The sequence below is a fragment of the Artibeus jamaicensis genome, unplaced genomic scaffold (assembly GCF_021234435.1).
Source record: "Artibeus jamaicensis isolate MK-2021 breed Jamaican fruit bat unplaced genomic scaffold, CSHL_Jam_final scaffold_537, whole genome shotgun sequence".
Taxonomy (NCBI): Eukaryota; Metazoa; Chordata; class Mammalia; order Chiroptera; family Phyllostomidae; genus Artibeus; species Artibeus jamaicensis.
The window spans coordinates 28,827,236-28,846,208 of NW_026522047.1; the positions used below are offsets into that span (position 1 = coordinate 28,827,236).

Genomic DNA, 18,973 nt, shown 5'->3' on the forward strand with positions numbered 1-18,973 from the left:
ATGTGATATGTATTATTGCAAGAATGAAGGAATTAATAGGCATAGAGGCCATAAAATAGTTACCATGATTCTTTGTTAAGTACAATATGTTAAGTGCTATGAAAAAGATGAAAATTAAGTCAAATAGGATAAGTTCTATATTGAGTTATGTTTCATTGTGGAAGGAGCATAAGAAAAGAAGCAAAGGCAATAAGTACACGTCCATAAACTGGGGTGCGTCAGGAAACTACAAGACACTCAGAGTGTGAAACCTGGGCATGGGAGGAAGAATAGATCACGCCTACAGAAGTATGAATTGCATCCTACAGGCAGAGGTGGGAAGCTGAAGCTTTTAGAGGAGGGCATGTGACTGTGATAAGATTAGTGTGTTAAAGACATCAGGTTGGCTATTGAGGACAGTTTGGAGAACATAGAGTGCAATGGGCAAGAGCAGTCAGAAAGCCTTTGTGTAAGGAATAGCTAATACAAGAAGACAGGGGCTCTATTTGAAGTGGAAGCACATGCAAAGGGAAGATTGATTGGATGTGCAAAGTAAAGGGTGGGGGGTGCTCCTTGAGGGCAGCATTCATGTATTTTTACTCCCCTGGTAACTCCTTGGACCCAATAGCATGCCTTCATGTTCCCCACAGGTTACTATTTTGGTCAAGTGCATGATAATCTTTAAATTAGTTGGTAACAGAAACTCTTGTCTCCTGTTTCTTTCTCCTTCAACAAAAGCATAATAAGTCATCTCACAGACTTTGTTTTTTTCCTACTATTGTCCTTCGGAAACTTATTTGAATGCATATTCTGTGTTTCCCTCATCATAGGTTGTCAGAACCAGCAACATAATAATGGTGATTTTTATGGCAAGGTTTTATTGCTAAAAATAAGGGCAAACAGACCCTTTTTCCTCTCTACAGTTTCAGAAGATTCATTTTTCATTTCTATAGCCACTGAATAGGGTATTCAATCTAAGACACAGTGACATTTTCATTGACTAAATGCCTAGTTCCTGTATGCTTGGGGCACCATCCCTTTGATGTCAGACAAAATCAGAATGATTTACTATTAGTTGTTGTCAATAGAATTTTAAGTCACATATTTATGACTAGAAATCTATGGAGTTATAAAATAAACGCCAACTGCTTAATGTGTTTTAAAAGTTTGTGTTAAAAAGGTATGCTTTAAAAGTTTGAAATGGATTTCTTGCCTCACTGCACACTGAGCTCTGCGCTGAATGGTGTGGGGAAGAGAAAGCACAATGTTGAGAATCGCCAGCTTTGGGACCAACTACCTGCACTCAGACTGTGCCTTTAATACTTATAAATGGTGTGGCCTTAGAGCAGTTATCAAACTTTTCCAGGGTTCAGTGTCTCATCTTTAAAATGTGGATTGTATTAATATATACTCATAGCACTGTAGTTAAATCATTTACCAATAATTTGATAACAGGAGAGGATCTGCTATTGTAGATAGCAAATATTAGGTAGATACTTTTCTGCAAATATTTCAGTTGGAAAGTTAGTGATGTGGTACAACTCCACAGATATAAAATGAAAGCAAGAAGGCTACTGAAGGTCACAGAATTCAATTGATTTGAGTACCTGACTATAGACTCTGAGGAATAGGAAATTTCTCTCCTCAACGAGGGCTTAGAATGCTGAATGTGGGTGTATACAGTGACGCAAATCTTTGAACAAAAATCTAGACAGGCAGAAAAAAGATATTAGGATGTGCTTTGAAGTCTTATTTTATTGTTGTTTGTTTGTTTACAAATGCTTAGTATAATTGTTACTGGCATTTGAGGTTCTTGGGTTCCACAAGATAGAAATTAGGAACCAGAAAAGTGACAGACAAATTTTATTAAGCATATGCTCAAGCACAAGGGAGGCAGCACAGAGGAAAAGAAGGCATGCTGAACTCACCCTGCCGCCCCAGAGACTTTGTAGGGCTGCTTTCATAAACTGGAGACAAGGCCGGCTGTTGTGACAAGGTGAGCTTGTGAAAAAAACAGGCTTGAGGTGGACGAAAGAGTGGAACTTTCCACCTGAAGGTGGAGCTATTTCCTCCTTCTGTTGGAACTATCTCCCTACCTGTAATGTAAAGGCCAAATTGTGGGTGGGATTGCTCACTGCTGATACCCCCTACAGTGGTCAACCTTGATCAACTGCTCATGCAGAACAGTGGCTTTGACATCTGCAAGGAGGTAAGCAGTTAGAAGGCAGATAGAACACATTTTTTAAAGGGGAGTGGAGGGTGGTCAGCTCATCTGGTATTCCTTCTGGCCATCTGGCATTCTTTCCCCTCAGGGCCCAAATCCCTATGCTGTCTCCTAATCATTTGCTTCAGTTAATATGAATGATAGTAGCTATAATATTAAGCTGTGTCACATTTTTTTGCATTTTAGTTGTATGTGCGTTTAAAAAGCCATTCACGAACAAAAAAGGAAGTAAAGGGTTTTTTACACTTACTGTCCAGCAGGACAAAAATGACACCACTAGTGTTTTCTTAGAATTTCAGTGGAAGTCTTTTGCTTGCCTGAGGGCTTAACAAGCCACTAGTTAGTTCATTTAGCAATCTGTGCTTTGAATAACTCCAAGCAATCTAAATTTTTTTTTGTAAAATTATCAATGAAGATGCAAACCAACCCACAGACCAGGAATGTTAAAATTAGGAACATGTGGAATTGATACGCAATGGAATTGTATAAAGAAGACAGGCCTAGACTCTGACATCTCTAGTTAAGCATAAATTGATTGTTCAAAGAGAGCAACTGGGAAAATAGTGTATTTCTTCCCCACTCTGATGCTTTCATTCAGTAGCAATTATGAGCTGGGAAGGAAAAATGCTAATTCATTTCTTTTGTCCTCAAAGACAAGGAGATAGAATCTTTGCAATAACTGCCCACAGACGATCTAGACGAAGGCATCAGCTGGATGACTAACTTGGGCCAGTATAAGCAGGAGAGTCATGAAAGCCCACGCTTTGGGTGGGCTGCAGCCTCATAGCCAGCTTTCCAGTGCCTTAGTCACCACCACTGTCTCAAGTAACTCGTATTCACTATGGCTCAAATATGTCAGTTAAGCTATTCCCAGAAGATAGCTGTCTAGTGTTGTATTTGTGTCCTGGAACACGTGGAAAAGTCCATCTGCATATCTCATACTATCCCTCAAATGAAGCATAGGGGAGGACAGTTGTGAAGAAAACTTAGGGGAGAAACCAAAGAAAAGGTTCAAATAAGAACATTTTTGTCCAAACTCTGGTACCTCTGAGTGTCAAATTAAAAGCACAAGAGGAAAAGTGGAGGACCTGCAGTCAAACATTAACTATGACTGTCATTAATGGTGTCACTCTTGGGAAAACTCATTCTCCTCTTTAAGCTTCAGATTCTCTGATATAAACAGGGAAAATTCTGACGTTTCTCCAAGTATTGGTGTAGAGATTAATTAAGAAAATATATCTTAAGTTATATAACATTTTTGTAACATGGTAGGTGCTTCAAAAAGTATATTTGAATGTGAGTAACTCTCCCCTCATTTTAATTTTCCTTGGCTGGCTTTTGTTTAACTGTAAATCATTTTGAGTTACCTATGAGAGGAAAATAAGGTTTCAATCCCCAAATTTCATGGAGGACAGTGAAAGAAGATTCAAATGATGAGAAAGGAGAGAATATACTACAGGGAGATGAGGAAAACATCAGAGCAAATTGAGATAGCAAGCAACTTTTCTTACTATACAGATGATAAAGACAGCAAACAGTTATAGCAATAATTACAGAAAAGGGTATGAAAAGATATTGAACTATCCGGAACTTTAAAAACAATTGAGGATGCTTTCAGTGTTAGTTTTAGTGTTAGAGATGGTTTAATCTTCTTCTTTTTGCAAACCAAAAACAATTTTTAAATGTTCACTAAGTAGTGTACTGAAGCTATCTACCTCATTTACGAAGCCTAATGCCAGGGGAAGGACTGCATTTGAAACAGTGATCACAAAGCAAAGGGTCCTTCTCCCATGACCTTTGAAATAAGAGGGTCACTATCTGAGAAAGGCAGATCTGTAGCTGTGTCTTGACCTCTTAACTGTGATTTGTCACAATGTAGACAACAGCTCTCATATCCTATACATGATTTCAAGGGAGAGAAAAATGACATCTTATTGACCAGAGGACATGACCAAACCTCGTGTCTGGTTGAGGTTCACATTTTTAGGGATGCCCCTTGCTCTTAGCATTATTTCACATTCTTCCTGTGTGATCCTATAGAAGAGTAGGAGATGGTCATCTGTTCTTGGCTCATAATAAGATTATTTCCTCATTCTTTACAACTCATTTGTAGCTATATTCTCTACCTTGGGAGCACACTTTGCCTCTTTTGATGTTGTTACCATGATAACAAATATTAAAAATTAAAATGTGGACAGCCACACATAATTTATTTAGTTACCTGGAATTCAATAAAGTTCCTGATACTTGCTCTAATCAGTGATTTCTAAACTTGTATTCCTCCCCTTCTTCTTGGTTATTGGTAGGACTTGTATTTCCACAGCATAATAGTAGATGAAAGACGGCCTGGCTGGAGAAGTTTAGAAAGATGTACCTGTTCATCATCTTTGTCAGCCACCAACACACCTTTCAGCTGAGGTTGGAAATCATTGTTCCAGTCATGTATTATCATAGAAACATAATTAAGATTAAAGAAATAGTGCCATCGCTATCTGTAATAGCTCAGAGAATGAAAAAATTCCCTAGCAGTAAGAGGATTAAGACCAAATCCAGTGTACATTTCTCCTGTAGAGGAAAGAGGCAGAGAGGATTTCTAGATCAAGGTTGTCCTTTTTGTTAGTGGTAAAGCCAGGCCAAATCCCTGGCCTTCCATTTCCCAGTGAAATGCTCTTTTGTTGTGGTGATGGTTCAAAGGTCACTAGGCCTCCTCTTTCTTTGGAGCTCTTTCTGACTACTAACTCCTGAATTCTGAGTCGGACAAGCACTTCCGAGATTTTGAAAAAATTGTTTTGCATACTCAACCATGCTTTCCAAAAAGAAGCAGTAACTTTGCTTCAATAGTGAAAACCACAGGCCATATAAAGGCCAGTCCTGGTCTCCCAGTTCTCCTGACCACACACCTCCAACTGTCAGTCTCTCAACTCTCTCCCCAGGAAAGTCAGAATTACAAGTGCATCTGCCACTTTGGAAGCAGGGCCTTAGCGCAGGCCTCTGACATTTGCTGCCGTGAGTGAGCCTTTTTCAGATTAGGAGCTGTTCCACTGGGAGGTAAAGGCGACTGATGTAGAAGAGTAAAACAAAAGAAAAAGAATGTTGTATTATTTTTAGGTAGGAGAAATAGAGTATTCATATATCCCAGGTAGAGAGATAGCAAAGTCATATGTTTCTCAGGATGGAGTGGTTGGAAAAGGAAAGGGAGCCAAAGATAACTCTAAGGGAGACTATTCACTCCTTTTCCCCCTAGGATGGTCTTTATTCCTGCTGTGATCAGTGGGCACTTAATTTGCTTACTAATGATACCCCCAGCCCCCTGCCTCATTTAAAAGTATGTATAAGTGTTGCTTATTCGCCATTCTGGAACTATAGTGGACATGTAAGTAGATCAGAACTTTCTGAACTTCAGAAACACATGCTTAATTAGCTGGTACACACACACATATAAACCCCTAAAATGTTCTAGGGAAAATCTGAAAATAATCTTGCACATATACCTGAGAGAGAGAGAGAGAGAGAGAGAGAGAGAGAGAGAGAGAGTTGGGAGTGAATCAGAAGAACAGAAAACCAGAAAACTTTTAACATCTGATTTTCTGAGAGAAAAAAACACCTTGGTGGTTCTTGCCTTCCTGGGTGTTAAAGGACTAGCTAAGTAGGTACACTGCTTTAAATCTTAATCCACTTAAAAAAATTAGCAGTGACACCACCAGCCCTCCCCAAAATTATTGCTGAGAACGAAGTACATTCTACCATCCCCTTCAACAGAAGTAGGTAACACTCCTGAGCCGTTCGGCCAGAGTGGGCACTCCTTCCTAAGGTTTAAGAAAACATGAAAACCACAAAGAATGTTCACAATTATTTTCTGTTGGCAGAACAGATGCCTTTCCTCAAGGAAAATGCTTTACGCCAAAACAAAGCCATACTCATTAAAAATATATTGTTTACTAATTGTGCAGACTTCTGATTCTACAACATTTATTTTCAATTCGAGGAGCTCACTTTTCTAAGAAAGTTTTATAAGCAAAATACAGCAGGAAGACAGGCAGAGGATGAAGTGTTAAGAGAAATGAACTGCACCAAGGGCTGGAGCTGTTTAAGAAACAACAATGCAAGTGCGTCGAAAGGCAGTCAGGCAACATGGACATGATTTTGTCTAGACGTCACGCCTGGCTTTATTTACAAGGGGATTGTCAAATCAATCTGCAGAATACGGATGAGGTAAAACACAGAGATAGAGCTCTATTCTAGATCATCTGTAACTTTTCAAACACAACCTTCATGCTGAAATTCCAGAGAGAATGTCAGTGACTCCAATAAAGAAACCTGTCAGTCAGTCAAGAGTGTTTACTTATTATCCCCCTGGGCCAGGCACTCTTCTAGCCAATATGAAACGATACAAAATAAAAAGTAGTCATCATCCTTATAATCTCGCAAGAACAAATGGATTTAATCTGCAGACACAAACACACACTCTATGTGGGTGGTCAAGAAACTCAAGTATACCAGCATACGGCAGTCTCACTTAGGAAATTCCTGATTGAAAACTTAAACTTACGAAATTAGAAAATCTGGGGAGTAATTAGTTTTATTATACGTAAATCATGCACCGCATAAAGATATTTGGGTCAATGATGGATATATGACAGATTATAATGGGACTGAAAAATTCCTGTTGCCTAGTGACATGGTAGTTGTTGTAAAGTCATAGGAAAATGCAGTTACTTACCTGTTCGTGGTGATGCTGGCATAAACAAACATTGTAATGACAGTTGTATAAAAGTATAGCACATACAATTAAGTCTAGTACATAATACTTGATGATGATAATAAATGACTATGTTACTGGTTCATGTAGTCAACATACTACAATTTTAGCAGTATTTTAGAGTGTATTTTTTCTACTTACAAAAGCCAAGTTTACTGTAAAACTTGCTATACTATAAGGGCAGTGGCCTCATAATGCTTCTGTTTACTGCATTTCTCGATCATATTGTTTTCTCTTGTGTTTGACTTAAGCTTGGTTGTTTTGCACAATAGCATGCTACACAAGCTTGCATGTTCCACCAATAGTCTCCACCACACAGCCGAGGTGTGGAGTAGGTTATACCATCTAGGTTTGTGTATGTGCCGTCCATGTTGTTCACACAGTGATGACATTGCCTACTGACTCATTTCTCAGGATGTATACCAGTTGTTAAGCAGTACATGACTATAGATTAAAAGGCACTCATAAAACATGTCTTTTACATAACAAGTCGAATTATGTTGTTAAAATTGGAAATACTCTCACTCTCCCCAATCTACAAAACATTTTTGAACATATTTATAGTGCAAATATGAATCCACATTGATGGTGAGGAGCTGCAAAAGTGAATAAAATAGCAAGGCTATGTCCTCTAAACTGCAAGTTCTTTAAAGTAAAAAACCTGGCCTTATTTATTTGCCTTGATACCCTGTGCCCTGTCAAGACAGAAGTGGTAAAAGATTAAAAATGAATGAATGGGGTAGATCAGTAAGGGTTTCAAATTGGAGCTGGGCTTAGCAGAGTTCTAAGAAGAGAAAAAAGAAGAGGTCTAGGGTATCACAAGCAGAGAGGTCAGGCTGGTTGGTCTCAGTGGGTGTCCAAATACCGGAAAAAGGTTTGGCATCTTCAGCAAGACTGAGCAAGAGTCAGCTATTGGTTTGGTCCAGTAAGAGGAGGACCCTGACTAAGCATCCCTGGATCCTTTTTCAGGATAGTTCTCAACACTCAAGATGACCTTGTAAGGTCAGGAAGGGCAACTCCGTAAAACTGGGGACTCCATCTATTTTAGCACATGTACCCTTCCTTCCAATGCCTCCTGGAGCACCATCCCCGGTAGAGTTGTTCGCATTCACTTACCCAGAGGTTGGGGGATATTTCTGATTTGCTGGAATTTACTGCCCCCCAACTAGAACACAAACTTTAGGGTAGAGACTTTGTATTTTCACTACTACACTCGGCTCCTAGAACGGTGCCTGACACTTAGGCGTTCAATAAATACAGTATTTGTTAAATAAATGAATGTTGTTATTATTTTGGCCGTTTGTTCTCACTTTTCCTTTAGCGACCTTACTTCAGAGAGCTGGGCACTAGAGGGAAATCTTTGAATTCCAGTTTTCATTCTTCCCTTGGCGGAGAAACGCGGGCCAAGCCCTTTGGGAATGGGGATCCCCTTGGAATTTAATGACAAGTCGCGGCCACAGGGGGCGGGGAAGGGGAGTTGCAGAAAGTTCTTCCTCAGTTCTTTCTGCTTTTACAGCACCCTTCACCATCCATCTTGCTCTTTATTTGGGGCTGGGGGCGTCCCCTGTGGAGAGGAAGCCAGGGGCCACTGCTCTGACTGCGTTCTTCTCCCGGACCCTTTGGGTCCTGTCTGTAGGAGCCCCAGACTGTGCCAGCACCTGTTGGACGGCCACTCGGTGGCCCTACCCAGTGGCAGAGAAGGCGACCCGAGGGTACCCCTCCCGTAGGCGGCGACCCCCAGCCTTTTCCCTCGGCCGACCGCCTGCTGGAGAGCGGCTCAGCCTCCCGGCTCGTCGGCGCTCACTCCTCCCGGGCTGGGCCCACGGCCCCCTCCTCCCGACGCCGCCGGCAGGGGGAAGGTAGAGAAGGGGAGGGGACAAACCGGAGCCTTGGCCCGCCCGGCCTTCTCTCCCTGCCCCGTGCGGAGACGCGGCACCGAGCCCCGCGGTTTGCAGGGAGCGCGAGGCGTGGGGGGAGAGCGCCAGGAGCCGCCGGAGCCCCGCCGTGACCCCGACCTGCCGCGTTTCCCTGGGCTCGGAGAAGCGAGGGAAGCACCCCAAACAAGGTGAACTTTGATCGCGGAAAACGCAAGCCAGGTGCCGGGATCCGTGCTGCGGCGCTCGGGCCGGGCTCCGGCTGCGCACGGGGCCGGGGAGCGGGAGCCCCGCGGCCTCCCTCCGCCCGCGCCCAGGGCGGCCTCCGCCCGGCGTCCCCCCCACCCCTCCGGGCCCCGCTCCGGCTCCTCCGCCCAGGGACCCGCCGCGGCGCGCTCGCCGCGTTTCTTCCCCCTCCCCTTCGGGGGTGGGGGTGGGGCGGGGGAGAGGGGCGCCCGCAGAGCCGCATCTATTGGCAGTTTCGTGATTGATCAGAAAGTGCGCGCCGCCAACTTGGCTTCCAGGCTGTCTTCGCGCGACCCTTGAGTTTTCGCCTCTGTCCAGTCCCCCCAGCTGACAGGTGCTCCCAGCAACTTGCTGGCGACTTCTTCGCGCTGCCCCGGCTCCCCCGCGTCCCCACCCCCCTCTTTCCTCCCTCGACTTCACCCCCACCCCCACCACTTCGGCACAGCTCAGGATTTGTTTAAACCTTGGGAAACTGGTTCAGGTCCAGGTTTTGCTTTGATCCTTTTCAAAAACTGGAGACACAGAAGAGGGCTCTAGGAAAAAGTTTTGGATGGGATTATGTGGAAACTACCCTGCGATTCTCTGCTGCCAGAGCAGGCTCGGAGCTTCCACCCCAGTGCAGCCTTCCCCTGGCGGTGGTGAGAGAGACTCGGGAGTCGCTGCTTCCCAAGTGCCCGCCGTGAGTGAGCTCTCGCCCCAGTCAGCCAAATGCTCCTCTTCGGGCTTCTCCTGCTGATATCCGCCCCGGCCGGCCAGAGACAGACGACTCAGGCTGAGTCCAACCTGAGTAGTAAATTCCAGTTCTCCAACAACAAGGAACAGAACGGTGAGTCTTTCCCTCCACTCTCCCCCTTCTCGTGTCTCGGGGTGTGTGTGTGTGTGTGTGTGTGTGTGTGTGTGTTCCGTTGGCATTGTGCGTTGGTGTGTGATGTGCACCAGCCCGCGAGGGTATAAGCATTCTGTACCCATGCAAATGCGCGCTGCCTTCATGGACAGGGGGTTTTGGAGGTTACGTGCAGTTTGCAACTTCGGGAGCTGCCACAAAGCTTGCAAAGGGCAACCGGGGTGCCACTGCAGCCCCGGCTAGAGAGGGGGACCTTCTGCGAGCGATGGTGAAGTTCAGACGCACGTTGCAGGACCTCTCATTGCCAGCGTTATAAGTTCAAGGACTGCCTCTAAAAACGAATCCAAAATGAATGAGTCTTGGCATGTATGACTTTACTCAGGTTTTTTTTTTTAATTCGGGAGGGGGCTGTTCCAGGAAGTGTATCAGCCGCATTAATTGAAGCACTTTTAAGTGGAAAGGCATCAATCAGTAAGCAGATAGGAAATATAGAGGTCAAGAGGCCGAATGGACGCTTTTAGGGAGAATTTTTAAAAAGCATTTCCCTCGTGGTTTTTTTTTATGTGCCTTTGTGTGTACTCTGAAGTCCTTACCTTACTGGTGGTGTGTTTTTATATGTGTTGGTGAATGACTGCTATTTTGTGTGTGCGGGAAACGACTTAATCCTGCATAGGAAATGAGAATTACTTTCAGCTTTCAAGTGTACCTGAAATGTTTAGAAAACTCTCAGATGCAAGTTCCCTTGGGCTGGGATTGCACGGAGATGGAGAAAGGCTCCTTTCATAAAGCCAAGGGCAGCTTCAGGGTGTGTAATTTGCTTAGCCTCTGAACCCATATGATTTACATCATTCAATTTCTAAACTCTTTTGCTCTTGATCTACCATTATGAAGTCATGTTTGAGAATACCTTGTAAATAGAAATGTTATACTTGCACATGAAACCACAATGGTAATGTGGGCTGTCTAAAATTAGAATATTAAACACCCTGTTTACAAGTGGTGGCTCCTAATGTTGTTTGAAAAGACATGTACTTGTGTTTAGTGCTTCGTACGTCATCCATTGCAAGTGCAAGAATGCCGTCACTTCATTAACCAGGCGAAATGAATACAAGCAGCATACCTGGAAAATCAGGATGGTGTGTACCGTATTTTTAAGTCACAGAAACTTTTTCTTTATGTATTGGGGCGTTTCCAAGTTTCAACTTTGAATTTAAACTCTCTACAGTATTCCTCTTTAGGAAAGCACAGGGAGTTCTGGAGTACAAGACTAGGTTAAGTAAGGATTCCTCAGACCTTTGTACATATTATCTGTATCTGTTGGATGTTCAGCCATCTATGGTGTGACATTTATCAGACGGTGTTAATGTGGCTGCTTCTTCCACTTGCTAATATGATGGCACACGGCACCTGCAGGCTGCTGGAGCTGCTGATCAAAGGGCAGCCAAGGGATCTATCTCTAATCACAGGAGCTGCAGAGGACTGGGAGAAAGTGATCAAAGGAGCCACAGCACCAGCTGTACCCTGGGAGGAAACAGATCAGACCGACCTTTGTTCTTTCTCATGTAAAATAAATGTCCAGTTCAAAATACTGCTTCTTCCTAGACAAATGTCTCCTGAATGACAATGCCCAACATTCCTGGCTTCTGACTTATATTTTTTTATTGTTCCTGCCCCGTATCATTTCTCCTACTGCTCTGACTTATCAAGCCCATCCTGGCATCTGTCATCTTCCTGATTCCCTTCGCTAGTGTGCCTCTCATTGTCCCTTTCCGTGCCATTATTTCTTATTATCCACATAGCAGGATCACTCAGTAATAGGCCCCAGAGCTCTCAAGTGGTCATTGGCCACTTTATGGAGTAGGGTTACACCCTTCCGAGAGGTGAGCTCATTAAGCCAGGCCACACACATTCTGTTGCCATCAGATGCTGGGCCATTGCCATTCCTAAGATGCACATGCTAAAAATAGCCTGGTTGTTTCCTAATCTGTGGGCAGAGGATTGAGCTATGTTTAGCTCTCAGGAGGCTGGCAGCAGGAAGTAACCAGAAGTAGAGGAACTACTCACCTTGTAGTTTCTAGTCTAAGGAGAAGTGGGACAACCCAGCACTAGGGGGCAATATAGAGCTATTTTCTTGCACATGCTCAGGTTGATTTTTATCCCTCAAGGTACCAAGATTTGAGGATAACAGGTAGGTGCTAAAGAAGATCCTTTGGAATGTGAATAAATCTGCTAGAACCCTTTTTTTTTGTGGCTTTCAATTTTTCCATTTCTTTATGTGGGTATTTTTTGCCCTCATATTGAATTATGATTAATTTTTTATGGAACTATTGCTCTTCTCAATTTAGATTGTTGTCTAATTCTGCAAGTACGAAGCCACCTGAAGGTGTCACATAGAGAAATGTTATTAGCTCAGTTTGTCCTTGCATTATTTTTGTGGAAGGTGTTCTAAGTGCTAAATATGAAATGTCCACATTGATCTTTTGTGACTGTAGTTCATTCCTGCTTTCAAGGTCTCCTCCCCAATGACCCCTCTTTCCTGGAGCATTCCAAAGTCTCAAATGATGTTCACTCAATCAAGTCCCCAGGCCTGCTCAGTTTCAATATTAACTTGGTATCTCAAGTGGTGTTATACAATATAGATGAACAAAGAAAGCAGAAAGACTGGTAGATACAGAGAACAGACTGATGGTTGCCAGAAGGGAGGGGGATTGGAGTAGTGGGTGAAAAAGGTGAAGGTATTGATAAGTACAGACTGGTACTTACAAAACAGTCGTGGGGATATTAAGTACAACATAGGACATACAGTCAGGAATAACCTGTGTATGGCTCTAGGTGGGTACTGGAAATATCGGGGCAAACACTTTGTAAAGTATACGATTGTCTAACCACTATGATCTACACCTGAAACTAATAATAAAACAGAAAGAGACAAATGAGGTGTTACAAATGAAAACTGATTGTTACAGCCAATGTTACATATTTGGATTTAGACTGGAACATGTGGCGGTGCTTCAAAATTAGTTTTGAGGGATAAGTGTCATTTATTCTGTTATAAGTTACCTGGGTTTTGATGTACTACTGTACTGAGATTCCTGCCACGTTTCTGTAAAAATAGCTTTATCACATGACATTATAAGTTGTCTTTGTGTCATTCGTTCTTAGCCTCACTTCCAATCCTGAAGTCTCAAATATAGACCAATGGTCCCAGATTTAGTTTACAGAAGGAGATGAAAGATAAGAACACTTACCTATGTTGGGTTTCTGGTCTACACTTTTTGTTACAACCGTGGGAAAAATTACTATGATGTGTGTGCACTGATTTCAGATGAGAGTGCCTGCCGTGAAACAAGTAAGTCCCAGGATGGCTTTCTGAGTTGCAGCAGAAAGAATCACGTGGCTGAAAACCCAAAATGACCCAAGGCTTACTTAGTCTGTTCCACAGAGTGCAAATGAATATCAGTCAAAAAACTGTTGATGGAGTAGGGCCTCATCTACCTGGAACTATTGGAGAGCGCTTTTAACTTACCTACAGGCTCAACACATGCTTCTTAGTGTTCTTATTTTCTTTAACCACTTTGAGTGAAGAATTTGGAATCTCTTCCTGTTAGGATTGTCCTTATAGACATCACTTATTATGTGTGCTCTTCTCCTTAAGGACTTCTGTGGCCTGCCTACACGCCATTTATTTTGGAGACAAATGGTCCCCTAGTCATGCCTTTCTGGGAACATGTATCTTGTGTTTATGGCTTTTCTGTCTCTTTTTTTTTTCAGTGCCCGCTTTCTCCTTCGCCTACTGCCTTTGTTTCTGTAGCTAACAAAACCATGCCCACTCCCCAGCCCTTTTTAGGTGGCAGCTCTGTTTTGCTGAAAAACAGATAATTACAGTTCCTAGAATAGCGTCCACAAGTAAATAGGCTCTTACTGAGGACTAAAGGGACTTCCCTGTCAGTTAGTCTATAAGTTGTACTGTGTGACCTTTGTGACATTTATTTTTGTTGTTAGGAGCTTTTTATTTTTTTTTTACAAAAAGCAACTTCCTCCTGGTTCTCTGCTGTGTTTGAGATAGTTGAGGAAGTTGAAGAAATAAAGTAGTCATTATATAATGATGACCTTTTTTTTTTTCACAATAGGTGACAAAAAAGCCCCATTTATTTTTTGGAAACTTTTTTCTCTCTTACCAACTGTTTTGTTTTATAGTTAATTTAATATACTTTGTATTTATCTCCAAAAGATAATCAGGAAGTATGAAGGTGTGGAAGAAGCTTCGGGGACTAGAATATGATGCATTAAATAGCCTTACATAGACCCTAGGGTTCCCCTGCTAAACTATTTTATAGTGCTTTGTCTCAGGCACCAAAGTTCTAGCTCTGTCTAGTCTTACCTCATCCTTCATGAATCTTATTTCTGCGTATCTTCTTTATATTCTCTTCCACTCCATGATTTTTCTACCTTGGCACTGCCAAAATTCTGTTTTATCTACAAACTTGCACAGTTTTTGCAGAAACAGAATTCTAGTGATAATGTGACGTATGATAAAGAAATCATAATTGAGTTAAGGGATCCATAACATTTACATTTCCTCCCCCCACCCCTGGCAAATGTTTTCAAGACTGGTACATTTTTCTTCACAGATTTCTATTTGTATCAACCCAAATAGCGGAAGTCATAATAAAAGTCATTTCATTTACTTAGTCTAACTTTGGTGTCTCTGACTGTTTTATTTGGCAGCATTATATTAGGCAGGATATCTAGATATAACTTTATAATTTTGTATAACTCATTTTTAAACAACTACTGTGTATTATTTTTCCACTACTGCCTCCAACTGCTGTTTTTTTCAGACTTCTCTTTCCTGTCACTTACGGACACCTCCAGTGGTTGAGTGTCAGTTGGTATACCTGTGGCTTGAAGGACAGGGACTGGAAGAAAAGATATGGCCTCTTTCAAGCCTCCTTCTTGCAGCTTCTTTGGGTCTGGCTCCTTAACATATGTGAGATGAGGAAGCGGGACATGGTGCATGTGACACTGAATGGCACCTCTCAGCTGGTCGCTCCTGCTTCCCTGGGCAACACTGATCAGCTGCTTCCGCATGGATAGCACCTCCCTGTCATCTAGATTAGATGAATCTCCTTTTCAGAAAGAGCTTTTTTACGGACCAAGTCTAGATTAGCCAGCCCTCACTATCACACCAAGGTTAATTAACCACACAGCATGTGCCATTCTTCGATATTCTTCTTGGTGTTACTTATCATGAACCTACCTCTACCACCACTTCTATAGACTGTGAGTTCCTAAGACCGTGCACTGTGTCTGACTTGCGTTCTGTGGGAGCTCTAGGACCCAGAACAGGCATTCATACATTGTATGCACCCAATAAATTCTTGCTGAATGGTGCTGGATATAGTGCCATATTAGAGTAAGACTATCCTGTGGACTAGAGTGTCAGACCGTTTTTGAAGATCTCTTTTTGGTACTGGAACTTCTATATTGTTCTGCCTTTTTCATAGGAAGATAAACTTGTTCATTTTGCTTGTGATATGTCAATCAGAGAACTACTTTAACATCTTATTAAATTCAGTTGACTTTTGAACAACATGGGTTTAAGTGGCATGGGTCCACTTATACCTGGGTTTCCTTTCTTCTTTTTCTTTTTTTTTTCCAGTAAGTACAATAATCCCTTCATATCCTAGGTTTTGGCATCTGCAGATTCAATCAACCACTGATAGAAACTGTATTTTCACATTTGCAATAGAGGATTCCCAAATCCTCTATTGTGGATTATTGAAAATGTTGTTTTTTGAATTTGCAGAAGCAATGAGTCCACTGTAATTAAGTTTTAGAGGAGTTAAAATTATGTTTGGATTTTTGACTGTAGGTGAATTGACATCTCTCTCCCCTCCACATTGTTTGAGAGTCAACTTTACCATATTCTTAGGTAAGTATATGCCAAGTACATGGGCAGGTTTCTCAGAACTGGTGCAAGTTATTATCTTAAAAGTGTCATTGCTGACTGTACCTCTGTATTTTCTGGAAATGGGGTTGATATGAAATGGATGGAGGACTTTTAAGAACAGAGAATTTTGAATGGCTGACGTGCCTCCGAAGTCAGTGTACTTCCCATCTTTTGCTTATGGCCCACAGATAAGTTGCACAGGCTAGAAATCAGCAGCAAACATGGTGTGTGGAATGTTAGGACCGGAAGGATTCCAAAGAGCCTGTCCTCACCGATGTGTAAAGTGAGGCCTCGAAAGCTGAAGTGACTTTGTTAAGCTCACTGTTGAATACAACAGTGTTAAACTACTAATGTGATGATGTAGTTTCCTTATGTGAGAACCAATTAGACAAAAAGAATTCAGTTTTAAAATTCTGATGCCTCCTATGAAAGCATTTCTTTATTATTTTAGGTGGTTACATGCTTTGCACATTGTGAAAGGAGGTGAGACCCCTTGATTCCGAAACATTCTTTGCAAGGGTACTAAGGAAAACAATCTCAAAATGATCACATTCATTAAATAGAACAGATAATCAGACCAATGTATATTGTAATACTTCCATTGGGGTAGAGGTCTGACAATTTGGCAAATGATTTGAACTACTACTACCTTTAGAATTTCGCTATTACTTGTTAGGGCATTATTTTAAATAGGTGTACAAGGTCCAAGGATGAATGATGTTTATTTAAAATTTTGGCTTATTAATTGATAATGATAAAGGAGATGGTTGACATTGGAATATATAGTTCTATAAGGCAGAGTTTTTTGGTTTTTTTTTTAAGGCAGAGTTTTTTTAAAGATAATTTTGAACATTTGATTTAGTAGGATGTCTCAGCGATGAAAATACCATAGGATCGAGTAAGAAAGCAGGGCTCAGAAATCCTGCCTATTATTCTTTTGAATGGATTTAGTGAGCGACCTTCATTTGTATTTACTCTATATTATATAAAATAATCTATACAGAGATTCAGATTTCTCTTTGAAGCCAAAAGCATCAGGAAATAAATTCATAGCTGTGGACTTGAATAGATTGCCTAAAATAGGATTAATTTAGCTTAAAATTTTTTGTTTGTTGTTCCTAAATTGAGGACAAAGAAGCTAAAATTATAAAGAGTAGTTAATCTAATTACAGTTATTATTAAAGCCGGTTTATTAAGAGTGATATGTCTTAGTAGCAGTAGCTCATTTTGTCTTTGACTTGATGAGCATACACTTTAAGTTGAGCATAGCCAATCTGACCAGTTATCTGACTTCACAGTGGCAGGAAAGACAGAGATGGGACATTGGAAAACCAGGAGGAGAACCCCCTTAATTTTGCATCATTAATGAAGTTCATCACAAAACCCCATCCTACCATGCAGGTCTCAAGAAATGCTTTTCTCACTATACCGCAAAAGGTGTAGTGTGAGAAAGGTGAAGGAGGTCTCTCTGAGACCTGTGCCATTTTCCAGCAGTTATTTCCAGGTCCCTGGTGACTGAGCAGCTTCCTTCCTGGACATTTGCCTGGTTTGTAAACTGAACCATCTTTGCCAGGATGGTTTCGGTAATTTTGCTTTCTTGGTGTTAGGCTTAAATGTGTTTTCTTTTGAAAATATGATTTTTTCTTGTATTTGATTTTTTCCCCTGTTGAATAGTAGCTGAGCCATTTCTCAGTCAAATAAGGTATATTGGGTTGATGCTGGGTTTTGCAAAGCAGACTCTGGTTTCTTGAGGGAAACCAACATCCTGAGCAGCACAAAGAACTTTAATGGTAAGTAAAGGATGCAAATTTGTGTTGCTGTTATGGTAGAAGTTGGGTTTTTGTGGTGTAGTGAGGCAAAGCGTTTCTTGAGACCTGCATGATAGGATGGGTTTTTGTGATGAACCTCATTAATGATGCAAAATTAAGGGAGTTCTCCTCCTGGTTTTTCAATGTCCCATCTCTGTCTTTCCTGCCACTGAAAACGTCCAATTTTGTCATGAGTGGGGCCAGTATAAAGGCCATTGCCCAGAGTTTTCATTCTATATTAAAGTTTAGTCTAGCCCTGCACCAGCCTAGTTTATTGTGTTCCAGTCTGTGATCAGTTTACTCAGGCTCCCTCCTGGATCCTGTGTGTGGAGTACACGTGGCCATTGGCCATGCGGCTACTAGGGCCACATGGCTGCGGAGAGAAGACATGCGAGGGCATGGGGTGAGCAGGTTCCGGAGAGAGGGAGAGAGAGAACAAGAGAAAGAGAAAGGGAGAGATTCTCTGTTCCCCAGAGGTTATAACCAGAAGCTTGGTTTTGGGGATGAACCAGGTACTTTTTCGAAAGAATCAATCAACCTCCCAAGCTTTCACAGGCTTTGGATAGGTATATACCCCGTAGGTAGACTGAACCCCCACTGCACTCCCTAACAATCCAGTACTGGGGTGGGGAAGGGAGGAGTGTTAAGCCCCTTGGCAAAGTCATACTGCCATCCCCTCCAGTGTGAACCCATAGCTTCCTGGGGGAGCAAACAGGCTTATGCTCCCCAATACATTAAGCTCAAGGTCTAAGCCCTTGCTCCCCTTTTCTTATTAATAATTAGTTAAATACTGATGATAACAGTAACAGCTCCCGGGAAGGACACAAAAAAGGTGAGATTTGGATGTATTCTCTGGGGGGAGTTGAATGGGTGTAAAGAGCTCTTAGTGAGTCTCTGGTTTTATAATGCTTAAAATAATGACTCTCCAGGAGTGCTTGCTAGGTGTGGCATCATGCTCAGTGTTTTCAGACAGCATGCAGTTATCTTTCTAACCTCCCCATGAGTTATTAGGAGAAACAGCAAGGCTTCACTGGCTCCGGAGCTTAGCCAAGGTCCCACAGCTGGTAAACGTTTGGACTTAGGTCTGACTCCAAGCCAGCACTCGGAGCCACGTGCCTCCTCCTTCGTGAGTTAAATGGTCTAATGTTTTATTAGAACACTGTTTTTTATTCAGCAAATATTTATGAGCATCTGCTCTTGGCTAAGCTCTGCCCTAGGTGCTGGGGCCACGAAGAACGAGATTCAGCCTCTGCCCTTGAGACATTCTGTCCAAGAGGGATGGCAGA

At 42.1% G+C, this 18,973-nt stretch overlaps 1 protein-coding gene across 2 annotated transcripts in view; it reads left to right on the forward strand.

The window, feature by feature from the left end:
- Window positions 1-8,690: 8,690 nt before the first annotated feature.
- The window catches only part of PDGFC (platelet derived growth factor C), a 169,948-nt gene continuing 159,665 nt past the window's right edge, over window positions 8,691-18,973 (forward strand). The window contains exons 1-2 of one of the 2 annotated variants that reach the window (XM_037125730.2): window positions 8,691-9,027; window positions 9,675-9,908. In XM_037125730.2, coding sequence (XP_036981625.1) covers window positions 9,791-9,908 — 118 coding nt within the window. In that variant the 5' untranslated portion in view covers window positions 8,691-9,027; window positions 9,675-9,790. The remainder of the gene's footprint in view (window positions 9,028-9,674; window positions 9,909-18,973) is intronic. The other variant, XM_037125731.2, reaches the window with a different exon arrangement.